A 19,562-nucleotide genomic window follows, 5' to 3' on the forward strand; every position below is an offset into this window, starting at 1 on the left:
AAATGCAAATAAAGACATTTTTTTTGAACCTCTTTTTCCAACCAGGCAAAAAGCTCACAAAGAGCCACGGCGTCTTTGATCTGTCAAAGAGATGAGGAGAATAAGCCAAAGTGCTACGTGAAAAAGGATATCGGACGCAGGTTTTTACGGACGGTGTCTTACGTGGGCCGTTTTCATGCCTTGGATCTCGCTGGGGTTCTTCACCGCCTTGGCCAGGCACAGGGGGGTGTACGGGATCGGGGTCCGGTGAGCCTATCCCAGACAAAGGTTAGAAAATGCAAAGTACGGAAGCCCGGGAGGGTCAATACGTTTTGGTCGGGCCTGTGGAATCGAACGACTGTGGTGAGTCACAGTTGTCATTTAACAGGGAGGGGGGTTACTCTATCACAGGGGCGTCAAAGTCGTTTGAACTCGGGGGGCCACACGATAGAGCAAACATTCTGTCGAGGGCCGGACTTGTAGACTCAAGAGAAAGAAAAAGAGAAAGAAATAAGAGAAAGAGGGAGGGAAAAGAAGAGAGAGGGTGGGACAAAGAGAGGGAGAGAGCGTGAGAAACAAAAGATAAAAAGAGAAGTCGTTAGAGAAGGGGAAAGAAAAGGAGAGGAGTAAAGAAATCCAAAGAGAAATAGAAAGAAAAGAGTGCGCAAAGTGTAGGAGGAGAGAAAAGGAAAAAAGGAAGTTAGAGCAAAAGAGGTTAAAAAAGAGAAAGAGACAGAGAGAGAGAGAAATAAATACAAGTAGAGTGTCTTTGTTGGAGGCACCTGGCTTTGGCAACATCAAGTTGACCTATTTCAACCTGCAGCTTGTTTTTCTCTTGCGCTTCTCTGAGTGTTGTCTCGCAGGCCGGATTCAATCCCTTAGCGGGCCCGATCTGGCCCGCGGGCCGCCTGTTTGACACCTGTGCTCTATCACATTGGGCCAGGGTAGGTTTTTAATGGTTCCCTGCCTTCATATCGGGTATCCGTTGGATTTCCTCGTGTGGTCTCTGTGAGCTATTGGAAAGGCTTTGTGAATGGGAAACGGGCAAAGGGGCCAAAGACTTTTGCACAGCCCCGTATTTCCCGAAAACCGAGACGTCGGGGAACGGTCTTACCCGGGGGACGAGTTGCATGAGGGCCCGAGCGGCCTTGTCGCAGATCCAAACCCGATCGGCCCGAGCCAGCGCGGCGCAGACGTCCCGCAGCTCGCCGGCCACCGAATCGTAAGGGAAGATCTCGATCCGGAGTTCGGGTTTTGCCGGTCCCTCCAGTCGCAGGTGCTCCCTCAAGGCCGGTTCCGAGAGACGCTCGGGGTCCGAGAAAAGCCTGGGGGGAGGCGCGGGCGTCAGACCGGTTTTTACCGCGTCGGCGTCGTGGCGGTCCTCCGTTTGAATGTGATTTTAGAGCTGCTCGAGGTTTTCTCGGATACTTTTGGGAGGCCGGGAACGAATTATTTGCTTTTCAGTTTTTTTGTATGGGGAAAATGCGCTCAAGATACAAGCAATTCTAGATACCGTCACAACAAATTATTCCTGAATATAAGGGCATCTTCAAACTGTTTTTTTGTGAAATCCATTTGATATAAAAGGCGCACCTGACTATAAGGAGCCTGAAATTAAGAGTACTTTAAGAGTTGGTGTTTCATAATCTGAATTTGGAATTCTGGATTTTCCGGCCCTTCCGGCTCCAAGTGCTCCCTCAAAGACGCTTGGGGTCAGAGAAAAGCCTGAGGGGAGGTGCGGGTTTCAGACCGGTTTTCACCGAGGGCCGCGTCAGCATCATGGCGGTCCTCCATTTGAATGTTATTTTAGGGATCAGGAAGATGTGTTTTAGAGCTACTTTGGGTTTTCTCGGATGCTTTTGGGAGGCCGGGAACGAATGAGTTGCTTTTCAGTTATTTTGTATGGGGGAAATTTGCTCAAGCATTTCTAGATACTGTCACAACAAATTATTCCTGAATATAGAGGTATAGTAATGCCAAAACGACCGGATTTCTGCGCATCTTCAAAATGATCTTTTGTGAAATCCATTCGTTATATAAGGCGCACCTGACTATAGGAGCCTGAAATTAAGAGTGCTATAGAGTTCGTGTTGCATAATCTAAATTTGGAATTCTGGATTTTCCGGCCCGTCCGGCTGCAGGTGCTTCGTAAAAGCCGTTCCGAAAGACGCCTCGGGTCCTAGAAATGCCTGAGAAAAGGCACAGGCGTCGGACCGGTTTTCAGGGGGCCACATCGGCGCTATGGCTGTCCTCGATTTGAATGTGATTTTTAGAGATCAGGAAAATGTGTTTTAGAGCTATTAAGGGTTATCTGGGATGCCTTTGGGAGGCTAGGAACAAATGATTTGCTTTTTGGTTATTTTGGATGGGGAAAATTGTCTCAAGATACAAGCGATTCTTGATACGATCACAATATGGGAACAAATTATCCCTGAATATAGAGGTTTAGTAATACAAAGGAACAAGAGTGCCAAAGCGACCGTATTTCAAGGAATCTTCAAAATGGTCTTTTGTGAAATCCGTTTCCTATATAAGGCGCACCTGACTATAAGGTCCCAGAAAAGCCAAAGACAGAAATGTCAAAATCTTTCTCACCGAGAGAACCGCATTAGTATAAGGGCTGTTCTTGAAAGGACTTAAATGTACCATATTTATGTATAACCGACATTTTTGGACCTCCTTGGTGCACCTTCTACACTAAGTTTTACCGTCGTAACGCAAAACATGTAACAGGGTTCGAACGAGGGTTTGGCAGCGAGAGCGCCGAACTCGTAACACTGGACCACCGGTGATTGAGGTCATTGGTTTTTAAGAGGTCTTACTTGAAGACCCAGTACCCCACCCTTATTCCAGGCCCGGACACAAATGTAGAAAAAAAATGTCCACTTTTCAAATGTATTGATGGAAAAGCTGACCTTTTATACCATCTTGCTGCTATGGGTATACAAAAACCTGTCATTTTTCCTCCTCCTTTCTCATTTCTTTTTTCCCTTTTTCTTTCCCCTTCTTTCCTTTCCTTTTTATTTTTTTTATCCTTTTTTTGCAGTCCTCCCACTTTTTCCCTTTCATGTTTCATTTTTTCTTTCCTTTTCTCTATTTTCTCTTTTTCTTTTGTGTTTATGCCTTTTTTCCCTCTCATACTTATATCTTTTTTTATTCCTTCCCTCTTTTCTACTTTTCTTTTTCTTCACTTAATTATTTTTTGTTTAGCTTTGTTTCGCAAAGGCCCGGGACCCACTGAAAACGAATCGCGATACACTTTTAGGTTCCGACCCACCCGTTGAGAAACGATGTAAATGACAGAAGAACATGCAATCATTAGTCAAGGTACCGGAGACAAATGTTAATTTCAAAATATATACATTTCAATATTTCTGTATTGCTGCGTTCAATTATGAATGTATTTATTCTTATATTGATTTCATTATTTAAAATTTGTGAAACCCCACAATGCTGGACTGTTAATCGAGAAGTAAACGATTCAATGTAGAAATAATGATTTCAAGAGAGAAATTATAAAATAAACAAGTAAAATACTTCAATTACAAATGACAATATATATCGTATATCTGTTTCATGAATCCTTCCAATAATTGCTTATTGATAGAACTAATTCTCATTTCTTTTAAAATATTTCCTTCAGTAATTATTAAAAGAAGAAAAATAGGATTACCTTATTGAGTTAAGCCCCACGATGGCGTACGCAAAGAAGACCGGGTTATACTCGATATCTGCTCCTCGGAGGTTAAAAAGCCCTAAAAAGGAGAAAAAAAAAATAGAAATGATGACATTTTCTTTGAAATTGGACCAAAATTAATCATAACTCAAGGGGTGCAATCTTATTAGATGAACTGAAAACGTCCACTGGAAGTATTCAAATGATGCACCAATTCATTACCTTTTATTTTTTTTCACATATTTTCATTGTACAGCCGATCCCCGGGATACAGCAACCCCACGTTGATACATTTTAGGCTGGTCAAGTGGAGTAACGGGTGGATGCAAATGATGCACCAAATCATTGTCTTTTCTTTTTTACATATTTTTAATGTACAGCAGATCCCCGGGATACAGCAACCAGACGTAACGACATTTTCACTTTACACTGGAATAAGATGCTTTTTCAGACCCGCTTTACGGCATTTTCCCCACAATATAACACTCGAGATCAACGACAAAATCATTTTGCAACGTTGATGCGTCTTTTTTGCTGTCATATAAAATGCTGCGCTGCTATTGGCTGAATGACTTCCCACAATACCTTGTTTCCCCTTCGTTCAGTTCGGACCCTTGTGTGCTTTGTAAAGATGACGTATTTCTTTGAAATGTTTTCATTGACTATGGATCCCAAGACTTACAGTGATGCTAAAGGGAAAAGCCAAACACGATAACCACGACAATCAAGAAATATGCTAAGTAGCATGCCCGTAACCAATCAATGACTAGAACTATTATTCGCAATAAAGGCAGAGAATTCTTCTAAGGGCACAGCTTTTTTTTTTTTTACAATCAATTTCCATTTTAATCTCATTCCCTCCTCTGCATCCACCCGTTACTCCACTTAACCAGCCTAAATCGTGTCACATTGAAGGTAATTAAAAAGTCATTTTTCCTTTATATCTATGAATACAGTAATGTCATTTAAGTATATTACAAATAAGTAGTGTACTTACTATTTACAATATGCTATTTGAAGTGTCTCTTTAACAAAGGTACGAGGGGTTTGGAAGGCATTAGCATAAGTTTTTATCCCCCCCTCCACATGTCAATTTGACTTTACGTCATATCTATTTGCGATAGTCGACAGATGCCATCGATCTCGCGGTGGCTTTAGCCCAAACCTCAAATGAGGGCAATCACAATCACGGCAATTAAGCCACCAATCAGAAGCAAGAGCTCTTTAGGGCGCCGTCAACGACGTGCTCCGAGAAATATCAAGGGCTCCGCCCGTGTATCCTTGGATCGTGATCGGGTATCGAGGAGGCCTTCGGCCATGCTTTTTTTTTTCTTCCTTGAAAAATAGCTTTCTTAAAGGTACATTTTGTTTAATTTGTAATTAAATGCAAGCGAAATTACTTCGGATTTGCCCACCCCCCCAGATGCCATAATAGTATGAAGAAAAAACTACTTATATGTAATATACATTTATAGGATTAACTCACAATATATATGTAAAGGAAACCTGATAAGAGATTTACATTTGCTGTGACTTGAGTTGGTACAGTGGTATAGCGGGTGGATGCAGGGGTGGGTAGTAATCAGTGGATTAAAATTAAAACGGACAGAATTGTCATGCTCTTAGAAGTTTTCCTTGCTTTGATTGCCCCGTTGTTAATCAGTCCTGATCATCGCTCAGCTAGTGAGGCATTGAGATTTCTAGATCATCGCAGGTTTTATTTCCATGGTTACCATGTTTTGCTTGGCCCTATTGCCGTGAAGCTAGTCATTTGTGCACCTTCTTCATATTTCTTGATCATCGCAAGCTTCATTGACGTGGTTATGATTGTTTTTATAGCTTCTTTGTTAGCATCACTGGAAAAAAAATATTTGGAATCACACACACGAGAATGAAAAAAATGGTCTTGAACAAGCTAATTCCTTATGATTTACATATAGCATTTTCTTCAGCATTAGCACTAGCAAAACGAAGGATGTTTTCGATTTAAATTTTTATCATTTGTCAATTCTCTTGCTACATCTTCAACAATAAAGCCACCAAGCATATTCCAAACCAATAGCAGACTAGCATCTCTGAGATTTAACTCGTCATAGGCATAAAAACCTCAAGGTTTGAATTCTAGACTTTTTTCGGCATGGAGAGTAATTTGAGGATGTGTTATAATGGATAAAATGCCCTAAACAGGGGACAAAAAGAAATTGTATTTCACAGAGTAAAGCGAAAACGTCATAAGATGGGGTCACTGTATCCCAGGGTCGACTGTACAGTGCCGGGAAGTATCGATATTTTCACGTTTCTGTATGAGTGATGGCCTTGATCACAAAATGTTTCCAAGGACAGAACAGGTTACAACAACGCATAATCCTGATTTTGAACCAATATGTGGGCAAGGAGAAACTCCAAAACCTCATCAATCGCTAAAAAGGTTTCGGATCATCGAAGCGATTTAAATATCACACAGACAACCCAAGGAAATTCAATCCATTCCATTTAAAGAGTTGGGCCACCTTTAGCAGAAATCGAGCATGTACCATAATTGATAATGAGTGTTTCACAAGGCTACACAGGAATTTTGGCCCATCCTTCTTTGCAAAATGCTTTCAGATCTGCCCTATTGGAGGATTTTCAAGCACAAACTGCAGGTTAGAGGTCACAGCACAGCATCTCAATTGGATTTCCACCCAGACTGAGATGGCCACAGTAGAACCTTCTTTCTTTTTTTTTTTTTTAAGCCATTCAGAGGTGGACTGGCTGGTGTGTTTGGGATTCGTTGTCCAGCTGCATGATTCAAGAGCGCTCGAGTTTAAAGGCACCCACTGATGGCCAAACACCAAAATTCATGATTCTGTCAACCACAGTAAGTTGTCCTGGCACTGAGGCAGCAAAGCAGCCCAGTTGATGTCAGTGTTCATGGTTCTACTATGAGAAAGCGGCATCCACGGGAGAGTTCCCGGGTGAAATCGACTGCTGTCACAAAAGAACTGAATCGTCCCACATGTGCCAAAAAGTATTTTGATTATCCTCAAAACTTTTGGAGAAACATTCTGTGGACCGATAAGTCCAAAATGCAACTTTTTGGAAGGTGCGCAGCCCGTCAAATGAACACCATGCCGACCGTGAAGCACGGTGCTGGCAGTGTGACGATCCGGGGCCGCTTTGCTCCAACAATCGGAAACGAGGCAGCAAATCTGTCTGGGAATGGCCAAAAAGAAACAAAGGTTCTAAAGTGACCGAGTCGAAATGGGCGGTTCATGCTAGAAGAGCCTACAATAGGGCCACATAGTCTTTGATTTCCTGGGTGCCTTGAGAAATGGATTCCATTGGATTTCCTTGCGTTATTCAAATTGCTTTGACAATCTGAAACCTTCGCGAGTGAGAAATAGGCCCAAAAAATACGGAAACTGTATGTCAAAGAACTCAAATCGCTGCCCGATTTGAATCGACCGGGTGACAACGCTTTATCTAAACTTTTGTCGGTACGTTGTTTATTTGGCACAAAAGTGACAACTTACAGGCTATCTCGTCCAGCGCCGTGGCGACAAACCAGGATATTTTTCTTTCTGTCATTTTCGCACGTAGCGCCGTGATCTTGTCTTGCCAAGACATACCTGCCCAAAAGATCATCGGATTAGGATCTAGAGACGCTTCCAGCTTGATCGGAAGGATCCTCGTCAATCCCTTTCCCGAAAAAGAGTGCTCAAACACGGAAGCTGTTCAATAAAATAGGTTTGAATAAAACCAAATTGTCTTTCTTACGCAACATTATATGCGACGCGGTGAGAAATGGCACTCCGGGGTCAACTGTGGAAGAAAGACTTTGAAGAGAAAAAACTTGATTGTAAGAAAAGTCATCAAATAAAACATAATTTGCAGTTTTTTAGAAGAGGAAGCTATACTTATTTGCAAAACAATAAAATGATAATACATTTCTATAACAGATTTAGTTTGGAAGCTGCACTATCATTTATTTGCAAAATGAATCGTATTCAAAATATGCCACAGGCCGTTTTTGGGGAAGCTGTACTTATTTGCAGTCAGCATATACAGTCGTATGCAAAAGTTTGGGCAGCCCTGATCCTTTTCAAGATTTTCCTTTATAAATCATTGGCTGTTTGGATCGGTAATTTTAGTTCAACATATCAAATGGCAGACAGACACGGTGACATCTGAGAAGCAGTAGCTCAGGAGGTAGAGCGCTCGTCTTGGGATCAAGGGATCCCAGTTCCAATCCCGGCTCCTCCGTGTTACATGTGGAAGTGTCCTTGGGTAAGACACTAAACCCCTAATACCCCCAGTAAGCAGGTTAGCGCCTTACATGGCTGCAAGGCCGCAATTGGGAAATGTGAAGCACACTGTAAATGATAACTATAGCCTTATCCCCCTTGTTTTATAACCTTATCTTCTCTGTTCCTTTATCTTCTTGGCTCATACCTCACTGTGAATGTGTAAAACTGGAGTGTCATGCCCAATTTCGTTGTCACAATATGTTAACCCATTTTGTAACAATGACAATAAAGGTATATTCTATTCTATTCTATCATTTCATTTCAAGTGAAATTAAGCTCATAGGATTTACAGAAAATGTGCAAAAATTGCTGGAAAAAAGGAGGCATGTGCATAAATTTGGGCACCCCAACAGAAAAATTCCATCAATATTTAGTCGATCCCCTTTTGCAGAAATAACAGCCTCTAAATGTTTCCTATAACTTCCAATGAGGGTCTGGAGGTTATTTTTGACCTTTCTTCTATACAAAACATCTCCACTTCAGTCAGGTTTGATGGTTTCCGAGCATGGACAGCCCGCTTTAAATGACACCAAAGATTTTTCAATAATACTCAGGTCTGGGGACTGAGATGGCCATTCCAGAACATTGGACTTGTTCCTCTGCATGAATGCCTTGAGAGAATTCGAGCAGTGTTTGGGGTTGATATCTTCTTGAAGTATCCGGCCCTGGCGCAACTTCAGTCACGGATTCTAGAACATTGTTCGCAAGAATCTGCTGATAATGACTGAAATCCATGCAACCTTCAACTTTAACAAGATTGCCAGTACCTGCACTGGCCACACAGCACCACAGCATGATGGAACCACCACCAAATTTGACTCTGGGTAGCAAGTGTTTGTCTTGGAATGCTGTGGTCTTCTTCCGCCATGCATACCGCCCCTTGTTATGGCCAAATAACTTCATTTTAGTTTCATCAGTCCACAGCACCTTATTCCAAAACGAAGCTGGCTTGTCCAAATGTGCTTTAGCATACCTCAAGCAACTCCGTTTGTGGCATGTGCACAGAAAAGGCTTCCCTCCCATACAGCAGCTCCTCGTGCAAAATGCGCTGAATAGTTGAACGATGCGCAGTGACGCCACCTTCAGCAAGATCATGTTGTAGGTTTTTGGAGCAGGTCTGTAGGTTGAGTTTGACTGTTCTCACCATCCTCCGCCTCTGCTTATCCGAGATTTTCCTTGGCCTGCCACTCCGGGCCTTCACTAGAACTGTGCCTGTGTTCTTCCATTTACTCGCTGTGTTCCTCATAGTGGACACTGACGGCTGAAATCACTGAGCTAGCTTTTTGTATCCTTCCCCTAAACCATGATGCTGAACAATATTTGTTTGACAGTTGTTCTGAGGCTCCCATGTTGCCACTCTTCAGAGAAGATGCAAAGAGAACAACTTGCAACTGGCCGCCTTAAATACCCTTTCTCATGATTAGCTTTAGCTAGCTGTATGTAGGTCAAGGGTCAATGAGCTTCCCAAACAAATTTTGTGTTCCAATAATTAGTGCTAAAGGAATTCAAATCGATAAAACAAGGGTGCCCAAATGTATGCACCTGCCTACTTTTTTTTAAGTCATTATTGCACACTTTCTGTAAATCACTTCCCAAATATCACTGTGTTTGTCTGCTATATATCTAACTGTAATTGCTGATCCAAACGACCAATGATTTATAAAGGAAAATCTTAAATGATCAGGGGGGCCCAAACTTTTGCATACAACTGTAATTAAAAAAAAAAAAAGTGCGACAACATATTTCTTGTGAAGGATATTTTCTGAAATTTGAATTGCAGCAACTTTCTTTTAATGGAAGCTATGCTTATATTTGCAAAACGAAAACATAATTTGGTAAGCAAAGTTTTTTTTTTTTTTTGACCACTAAATACTACACACGGTCCCTTTAAAATTTGAATAAAAATCTACTGCATGGTTGAGTATTTTGCTCATTTCAAGAATTAATGTCTACCCGTATTTAAAAAAAGAAGGGAGTCATCGGCTAGATAAGAGGATTCAGCATCCGTACGAGCGATGACAGGTGAGCAGACCCGATTGGCCGGTTTTCAAAGCGCGCAGCCGCCTTTACATCGTTCTCAGCCTTTTTATCTTTTGCCCGAGTGAAAACGAAAATATTCCGCCTTTACATAATTCTCAGCCTTTTTATCTTTTGCCCAAGTGAAAACGAAAATATTCAAAAGGTGTGACAGGATTAATGCGGTCAACTGTACTTTGGCATGTACAGAACAAAGGACCTTTTCATCAAGACACCATTCCAAAGTAGCTTTGCTTTGTTTCTATTTATTTTGTTTTATTTCTCATTTTTGTATTTTATTTACGCATTATTTTTTTCCATTCTTTTTCATATTTTGCCCCATTTTTTCAGCTTTTATTGTTTTTGATTGAAGTGTTTCATCTTAATATGCGATTATTTTTTGAAATTGTTTTTGGATGTTTATTTACTCTTCTGAACAGTATTCCTTTATTTGACTTTTACTTAGTATTAGTTGTCGATTTGTTGTTGAATCTGCCTGTTTTTGGCATATGGGAGGAAACCGGAATGCCCGGAGGAAACCCACACTAGCACGGGGAGAACATGCAAACTCCACACAGGAGGTTCAATCTCATGACCTCTGAACTGTGCTGCACACGCGCTAACCACTGCGCTGTCGTGCTGCACCTGGATTTTTTTCATGTTATTTATTATGTTCTCATTATGTACATGTATTTTTTTTAAATGCCATTCGTATATAGTATTTCATGGTTTTTACGTTTTGTTTTATTTCCTTTATTTTTCTTCTTGTATTTATTCATTTTTTTAAAACTTTTTTTTAAATTTGTTGGGGTTTGTATTTTCATTTCATATTTATATATTTTTTTCACATTTGTTCATTTTGAAATATATTATATTTTTATTTTATATATTTATATTTTCATTTTATTTCTATGCAATTGTTTTATTTCTGTCAAATATGAATGGATATACTTATTTTTTCTTATCATTTTTTTTTATTTTTTGGTATGTTGTGTTTATTTAATATTTTTGGGTGCAATCAGCACAAAAAAAAACAAAAGTAATGACTGTCACCATCAACCACAGAGAGCTAGAACCCGTCATCTCAGTAGGGAAGTCAGAACCAGAAATGATGGCCAGGATAGCGTACCCGTGTATATTAATCCTTGGAGTATTTGCGTTCTTTTACTCCGCAAACACGACGTACGTACCCGTGTATTCTATTCCCAAAGCGCGTAGTCGCGCGCTGGGCCTCTGCGGCCGATCGGTCCAAACGACGTCGACGAGGTTCTCTTGCACGGCCACCAGGGAGTGGCCGGCGCCCGTCAAGGCCTTGGACATGGCTTTCCATTGGTCTGAGCAAAAAACAAACAAAATCAACCTCTCGATGTATTATTAATGATTGCGACACGTATAAAATACCTGCGGCGATGATCCAAGGGTCGACCCCCACTTTGGAGTTCTCCGGCAGGACGCTGATGAGCCAGTCCTCCTGTGAGGGGGTTTCCTTCAGTCCTGGAAGACGATAAGTATATCCCACATAAGATGCTTAATACTTATTATTAGAATTCTAAAGCAATCGATCGACACGCTCATTCGATTCTAAAGACTTAACTCCCAAAATATTCTGGTCAAGTCACATTCAAAATAAGCTATCTAATAGAATTTCACAAGTGAATTGATTGGCCTTTTTATTTTTAAGCATTGAATCTAATGAAGCTTAAAATAATAAAGCATTAAAGCTTTAACTTGAGTTAACGTAATCTTTCATTCAAAGGTTAAGGGGCATTGGCATTTGACTTAAAGCTTTGACTGCATTATTAAAGGATGTTATCTAAAGCTTTAAATCAAGACTTAAAGAAGGTTTCAAGCGTAACAGTTTGAGTGCTTTAAAGCTTTTTACAAAAACTTGGGTTCAAAAGTTGAAGAATCTTTCAAGCATGAACATATAAGTTTCTTTTAAAGCTTTAACTTCAGTTAATATGAACTTTAGAGAGTTGAAGAAAGTTTAAAGCTTAACTGTTCCGAGTTAAAGCTCAAGTAAAAGAAAATATGATTTAATACGATTTCAAAATATACTTGACTGAGTTATTTAAGCATTCGAAGCGAGTTAACCCTGAGCCAACTCACGCTTTAACTCGAGTTAAACCTCTAATTCTAGAGTAAAGAAGCGTTGACATTTGAACTCAAGATTTAAAGTTTAAGTTTGAGATTTAACTTAAGTATTGAAGGTTTAAAGATGATCTGTTTTTGAGAGGTTTAAAGCTTGAACTTGAATTGACTTAATCTTAATTCAAGACTTAAAGAAGGCCAGAAGCTTCAGCATTTGAGTTTGGAGTTCAACTCAAGAGTTGAAGAAGGTTTAAAGCGTAATAGTGTAAGATTGCGCTTTACTCAAGGTCACTAAAACTTAAGTTCAAGAGTTGAAGAATCTTTAAAGCATGAACATTTAAGTTTGTTTTAAAGCTTTAACTCAAGTTAACTTAATCTTTCATTCAAAAGTTAAAGAGCGTGTTATCTAAAGCTTGAAATCAAGAGCTGATGAATTTTTAAAGCGTAACAGTTTGAGATTGCGCTTTAAAGCTTTACTCAAGGTAACTAAAGCTTAAGTTCAAGAGTTAAAGCATATTTAAAGCATTAACATTTAAGTTTGTTTTAAAGCTTTAACTTGAGTTGATATAAACTTTAGAGTTGAAGGTTTAAAGCTTAACTGTTAACGTTTGAGTTAAAGCTCAAGTAAAAGAAAAATATGTTTTAATATTTTTTAAAAGATACTTGGCTGAGTTATTTAAGCACTCGAAGCGAGTTAACTCGAGTTGAATAACGCTTTAACTCGAGTTGAATAACGCTTTAATCCTAGAATTAAGAAAGGCTTGAAGCGTTGACATTTGAACTAAAGCTTTCAAGTTCAAGTTTGAGTTTCGACTTAATCGAAGCCTCTAACTCAAGTATTGAAGGAGGGTTGAAGAGGAAGCGTTTAGGTTTGAGCGTTAAAGCTTTAACTTAAATTGACTTAAGCTTAATTCAAGACTTAAAGAAGGCCTGAGGCTTCAGCAATTGAGTTTAAAGTTTAACTCGAGAGTTTAAGAAGGTTTAAAGTTGTACGGGTTTTCGCCAAAGCGTTAGATCTTTGACTTTGTCGGCACCGTAACCAAAATGAATCATTCCACCAGGGATAAGTGCGGTCACTGCTACTTTTCTGGTAGGCTCGTTTTACCAATCTTCAGTAAAATTGTTGTCCGAAGCTTAAAGGTTTGAGTTAAAGCTTTAACTCTGACAGGACAGTCGTTGAAATGAATCATGATATCGTGAAGAAGCATAGTCCCTAATACTTTCACGGTAGTTTAAGCAAGCGGTTGAGTTTTCAAATGAGCCATTTTTAGAAGAGTCAAATTGATGTCCGAAGCTTAAAGTTTTGAGTTAAAGCTTTAACTTAAAGCGGATGAGTTATTCATAAAATTGACCCATTTTCATAAGAGTCCAATTGTTGTCCATTTGCTGCGAGGCCTGAAGGAAATAGCGGCCGTCCGTCCACAAGGCGGCGTACTGCTCGGTGACGATGGCCGTGCCTGAAAATGACAAATGACGTCATCAAACACATTCATCGACCGTGCCGGTTTTTGCCGGAGTCGAAGAATCGGGCGGGGAGCGCTACCTGCCGATCCGTTGAATCCGCAGATAAACTCCCGGCGGCAGTCGCAGGGTGCGATGTATTCGCTCTTGAAGGAAAGGGAAAAACCTTAAGCCTGGCACGATCATTATCAATCAGGGTAAAGTGGCTCTCGGGGGCCCTCGGGGCCACCTTTGACCGTTTGTCCCCGTCGCGTCGTGACATCGACGAGGACAAGGCCAAGGTCACCGGCTCTCAAAAAGTCTCACCCTCGCGCCATAGATAGAGTTCGTGGATACAGTTGTAAAGAATACAGATTCAGGAGAATTGAAGTTATCCAATAAGCAAATATGATAGCACAGTTATCAGCCGGATTGAAAAAACAAAGAGCTTATAAGTAGTTACCTGACTATATTATTCAGTCAGCCGACCTTACTTGTTAGAAAGATTTGAAAAATGTGTTCCTCGTTAGAATAGATTTGGATTTTCTATTGAAGTCCTAGAATAACTTGGTCGTGTCTCCTCTCTATCTCTCCCTAATGTGCGTGAGGCATTTAAATAGTCACTTGACTCGAATATTCAATAAGCCGGCACAGCTTGTTAGAAAGATGCAAAGAAAATGACCTTATGTTCCTCATTTAAATATTTTTTTTTCCAGAAAAGTAGTAGTACAACTTGGTTGTGAGTCCTCTCTACCGCTCTATAATATGCACAAGATACAATCATTTGTCACTTGCCAACACTGTATAATATCCAATCACGTGTTAGAAAGATTCAAAAAATATGTTCCTCATTAGAACAGATTTGGATTTTTTAAAGAAGTCATAGAATAACTTGGTCGTGTCTCCTCTCTAGCGCTCCCTAATGTGCATGAGGCACCTAAATAATCACTTGACGCCTCTCTATAATATTCAATAAGCCGACACGGCTCGTTAGAAAGATGCAAAGCATGTACCTTATGTTCCTCATTAGAATATATTTTGATTTTCCGGAAAAGTAGTAGCACAACTTGGTCGTGTGTCCTCTCTACCGCTCAATAATGTGCACAAGATACGAACATTTGTCACTTGGCAACACGGTATAATATCCAATCACATGTTAGAAAGATTCCTAACATTTTGGTTCCTCAGAATATACTTTAATTTTCTGAAGAAGTAGAAGCACAAATTGGTCGTGTCCCTTTTCTACTTCCCGTAATATGCACGAGGCACTTGAGTAATCAGTTTTAACCAAGCTATCATATTTAATCATCCGACATTTTTTGTTCGAAAGATTTTAAGCATTCATGTTCCACATTAGAATATAAACTTATTTTATATAGAAGTAGTAACAAACTTGGTCGTGTTATCTCTCTACCTCTTTGTCATGCGCAAGGCACCGGAGAGCTTGGCCATAAATCTCATGGTTCAGGATGTGTACTACTTGATGAGAAAGATTCTAAGAAATTATATTCCTCATTCAAATAGAATCTGATTTTCCATAGAAGTAAAAACACAACTCGGTTGTGTCTCCTCTCGACCTCGCTGTAATGTGTGTGAGGCACTTAGTCACTTGACACCTTGCTATATTGCTCAATGAGCCAAGAGCTTGTTAGAGAGATTTGAAGCATTTTCTGATCCTCATTAGAATACATTTTTATTTTTCAGAGGAGTAGCACAACTTGGTTGTGTCCCCTCTCTACCTTTCCAAAATTTTTGCCTGGCACTAGACGGATACATTAATTTGTCGGATGACACCATGTTATATTATTCAATCATCTGTTCAATTTTAAGCATTTATGTTTCTTTTTTCCTCAGGGAAAAGATTTGGTTAAGTTTTTTTCTTGACGCTCTAGCCACTTCCCACTAGGAGAATATGGATTCGATTTCCATATATATATATATATATATATATATATATATATATATATATATATAGGGAGAGAGATGTTCATTATTGGCATACATTTTTTATTTACTATTGACCCTTTGCACACACGTGACTAAACCATGACGGACGGTAGTATCCTGTTAAACGGCGGACAAAGACGGTAAACAACAACAAAAACACGCTATAATATTCAACACCATTGGCAATGACAAATAAAACTCATATTGCACATCTGTCAGATGAGGTGGCTCACCTTGCCAAAAAACAAAAAGAGCGCTATTTAGAGAAACTGAGAATAGCATTAGCAGGGCTAGCTAACCAGCTATACAGTCTTTCTCCTGAGATATTCACACATCAATCAGTCTGACCTAAGTCCACATGATCCATAACACTAAATTGTAAATAGATAGATAGATAGATACTTTATTCATCCCCGCAGGGAAATTCATATAAATGGAATATCCCCATACACCAGTGCTGATATAAAAGTCGGGATGCTTCGTAGCTGAGACGTTAAATGTCCCCCTTGGGAAAATGTTACTAAAACGACTTTGTTTCTAAATTTTAGGGGAATGTGATAGAACAGTAAAGCACGGGTGCATTTGCGCCTTGGATAAGCGTGTTGAAAATATTTACTTTGGTGATATAACACCTTTGCCTATCTTCTGCACGTTCCTTCATCTGTAAGAAATTTGACAGTTGGGTGTGATAAGCTTCATGGTAGAGCAAATAAGTTTTCAATGCAGAAAAAAATAGCAGCTTGTTTACGTACTAAGAAATGGCAACAAGAAGACAAGAATGTAGCTAGGTAGCACTAGTTAACTTATTATATGAGTGTCTTTGATGCGACTCTTGCCTGGTTAACATAAAACTGCACAGAAAAAAGTTAAAAAAAATGTTTGCTTTCAGTCTTGGAATACTTGGAGCCCTCCAGTTTTGTGCCTCCATTGAATTTACAGATAAACATCGCTGTCTTCCGTCTCCATCAAAAGGGATAAAATTCCATATCGGTCTTAGTACTTTGCCCATTGCGGAGCGATAAATCACCGTTGTAAAAAGTGGCGCTTATATTCTTCTGTGGTGGTTTATTGATATTCGTTTCAACTCAAATGCTGATTGAAGTGATGTCAGCTGGGGTGCTTCTCGCGTCCGTTATGGCTCTCTCTGCCAGGGAAGGCAAGGTGGAAAGGGACAAAAGGAGCAGGAGTGCAACTTGGTCGTTTCTTCTCTCAACTTCTTTTAAATGTGAGGGAGGAACTTGACGTCACACAATAATAATCAATAAGCGGACACTACTTGTTAGCACTTCAATTCCTGATTAGAAGAGATTTGTCATTTTCTTTAAAGGCAGTTGCGCAATTTGGTCGTGTTCCCTTTTGAACCTCTCTGTAAACTGCGCAAGGCACTTGAGTCAGTTGATGCCGCACAATATTCAATCAGCCAACCCTACTTGTGGGAAATATTTCACGTATTTATGTTTGTTGTTACATTATATTATGATATTTTTCTATAAAGGTTGTAGCACAACTTGGTTGTGTCACCTCTTTAACTTTCTGTCATGTGTGCGAGCAGTTGAGTAGTCACTTGCTACTACGCTATAACATTCAATCAGGCAAAACGACTTTTTAGAAGAATTCAGAGCAATTCTATTACTAAAGAGAATACATTTTGATTTTCTATAAAAGTTGCAGCACAATTTGGTGGTGTCACCTCTTTAACTCCCCTTAAAGTGACAGGTTTACTGAAGTTGCAATTGTAGATAAAAATATTTGGATTTTCAGTTGTGTGTGTGTGTGGGTGTATTTTTTCCTAAATATAGTATTCAGTTAAAAATAAACGATTCAGTCTCAGGGTGATGTATTTTATCAGATAACGAAGAGGGGAAAAATCTGTGATATGGAATCCCTAAAAAAGACTTACCTGGTGGGCATCACCGGAAGGAACGATATAAGCTTGGATGGGCTCCGAGACGTATTTACAATTCTTCATGGCCTGCCGGAGATGCCGGAGCAGCTCTCCCGTGATCTTCGGAGACATGATCTCGTCTGCGGTAGGAAATGAACATCCTTCCTCAAAATATAGCATCTTAAATATCTATTTACGATCATCTGATCGATTAAAAGGCAAACAAAAGTGACATTACCGGACATTTTAAGAGGATAGGAAGACTTGGGACGAGTGCAAGGGTGACTCACTAACTGGTTTTCTATTAACCGGCAGATTACAAGTTAGGTTTCGATCTTTAACCTTCGCCTTGGCTTGCTGACTCAAAAACAAGTGTGAGGCTAAGGGAGGGGTGGGCAAACTACAGTACGCAGGCCCTAAAAAAATCATTTTATTTTACAATATTTTTACAATGAATATTTAAGGTATGTGCAGCCCCTTTTCAGACTTTGTGATTAAGTGCGATACAAATAAATGTGAAATGTTTGCTTATTGTACATGTAATTTTCCTCTCTTGCTATTCTTTTATATTATTTATTTAACTATGAAAAAAATTAACACATGAATCCAGTCTCAATCTATCATAACACCAATTATATTATACTATATACTATTTTGTATTTTTCCATAAAAATGAGGGTAAACTGTTGTAATATCATATATATGTAGAACGTATAAAATGTTAATTTCCAGGCAAGTTTTTATTGTTAGAAAGATGCAAAGCAATATTATTTATAATACCAATAATAACCATTATATAATAATGACACACTACATAAGTATCAAAAACTATTATTAGTATTATAAGTCTTATGAGAATTATTATTATTGTAAGATTTCTTTAGTCTGATGTCAAATCATTTTCATGGTTTTATTTTACAATTTTGTTTTAAACTTAACATTTTGGGGATTTGAAAAAAAAACGTTTAAAATCTAGCGGAATTATGAGCTATTTCTCCAAAGAGATGGATTTTTCGTTTGACTTTTTTGTCCTTTAAAAATACCACATTTTTATCATAGGTTTTTCTTATTTTACAAAAACGTTTTCAATAAAACCTACCAAAATATCTATGTATTCATTTATTTTTTAAAGGATAAAATAAGTGAAATAATACAAAAATAGCTGGATTAAAAACACATTATTAGTTTATTTTCACTCCAATTTTTTAATGATGACATATGTCAATATCGGGTCGGTTTATTTTTTAGTCACGTTCCATGAACGCCCCCTCAACGCGGAAGTAAAGGCCAAACGTCAGCCAATCACCTTGCAGGATTCGTCAGCCACAAGCCTTCCAATTGGTTCGACGCCCCGACGCGAATGACGTTCACAGGTCGGTTTAGAAAGGAACAATGTGTGATTGTTTTTTTTTTTAAATGTGCGCAAAAAAATATTTCTTACGAGTATAAAAATGCCATCATTTTTACATTTACTTTAAGAATTGTGAAGTTTGTTTCATTTATGATTCCACTCGGCCTATTAACGGTGAGTAAAATCCATCGATATCGAGGCGTGTTTTTTTGGTTAAAAATCGACAGTATGTTTAAAATAATGTTTTAAAGTCTCGAGTTTTGTTTTATTGTTTTCGGAGTTGACAATGGAGCGACGCGTGTTCGAGTAACGGACGAAAAGAGGTGTGGTTCGGCCGAATCCAAACCGAACCTATCACTGGATTCCGGCCTTGCTACAAACCCTTCCTCTGCGTTACCAGGATAAAAAGCAGTAAACAAAGTGTATAAAAACAGGATACGAACCTTTTACGTGCTTTTAACTGGGAAAATGTTTCGTTTCTTGAAAAACAAAATGTCAACAACAAGTCGGGTTTGGTTTACTAACAGAAGGCCGCCATTGTTGTGGCGACGTCATGGATCATGTGACTGCGATCTCTTCCAATGGCGGCGGAGGGATGCGACCACGCCTCCTTTCTCGCTTCGTTTCTCTTTCATAAACAATTTATTTTATTTTTTGAAAAATAGATTCAGGAAAAGATGGACGTAGAAATGAGGTTATTTTATACTGATATTTTTTATTCACTTTTTGTCACTAAGGAGGATTTATAACAGTCACGTACATATTGTTCACACAATAAAAGAACATTAAATAAGTCTTTTATATATTACAGTAGGACCTCGCTAATTCGCGGTTGAACGTTCGCGGGTTCAGAGCTTCGCGGGTCTAAAAAAAAAAAAACTTTTTTTA

The 19,562-nt window shown here is 39.1% G+C and overlaps 1 protein-coding gene across 1 annotated transcript in view; it reads right to left on the minus strand.

Annotated features, from left to right (window-relative positions):
* The window catches only part of xpnpep1 (X-prolyl aminopeptidase (aminopeptidase P) 1, soluble), a 29,609-nt gene extending 10,347 nt beyond the window's left edge, over positions 1 to 19,262 (minus strand). Inside the window, exons 1-11 of the mRNA XM_088341210.1 lie at positions 19,118 to 19,262; positions 17,339 to 17,463; positions 13,595 to 13,658; positions 13,404 to 13,508; positions 11,362 to 11,454; positions 11,151 to 11,294; positions 7,171 to 7,266; positions 3,653 to 3,734; positions 1,094 to 1,304; positions 163 to 252; positions 30 to 80 (exon numbers count right to left, since the gene is read on the minus strand). Of these exons, the coding sequence (XP_088197336.1) occupies positions 30 to 80; positions 163 to 252; positions 1,094 to 1,304; positions 3,653 to 3,734; positions 7,171 to 7,266; positions 11,151 to 11,294; positions 11,362 to 11,454; positions 13,404 to 13,508; positions 13,595 to 13,658; positions 17,339 to 17,455 (1,053 nt within the window). The 5' untranslated portion in view covers positions 17,456 to 17,463; positions 19,118 to 19,262. The remainder of the gene's footprint in view (positions 1 to 29; positions 81 to 162; positions 253 to 1,093; positions 1,305 to 3,652; positions 3,735 to 7,170; positions 7,267 to 11,150; positions 11,295 to 11,361; positions 11,455 to 13,403; positions 13,509 to 13,594; positions 13,659 to 17,338; positions 17,464 to 19,117) is intronic.
* Between the last annotated feature and the right edge of the window lie 300 nt (positions 19,263 to 19,562).

This window comes from Urocampus carinirostris, chromosome 8 (assembly GCF_059441175.1).
Source record: "Urocampus carinirostris isolate Australia breed hairy pipefish chromosome 8, RoL_Ucar_1.0, whole genome shotgun sequence".
In the NCBI taxonomy this organism is placed as follows: Eukaryota; Metazoa; Chordata; class Actinopteri; order Syngnathiformes; family Syngnathidae; genus Urocampus; species Urocampus carinirostris.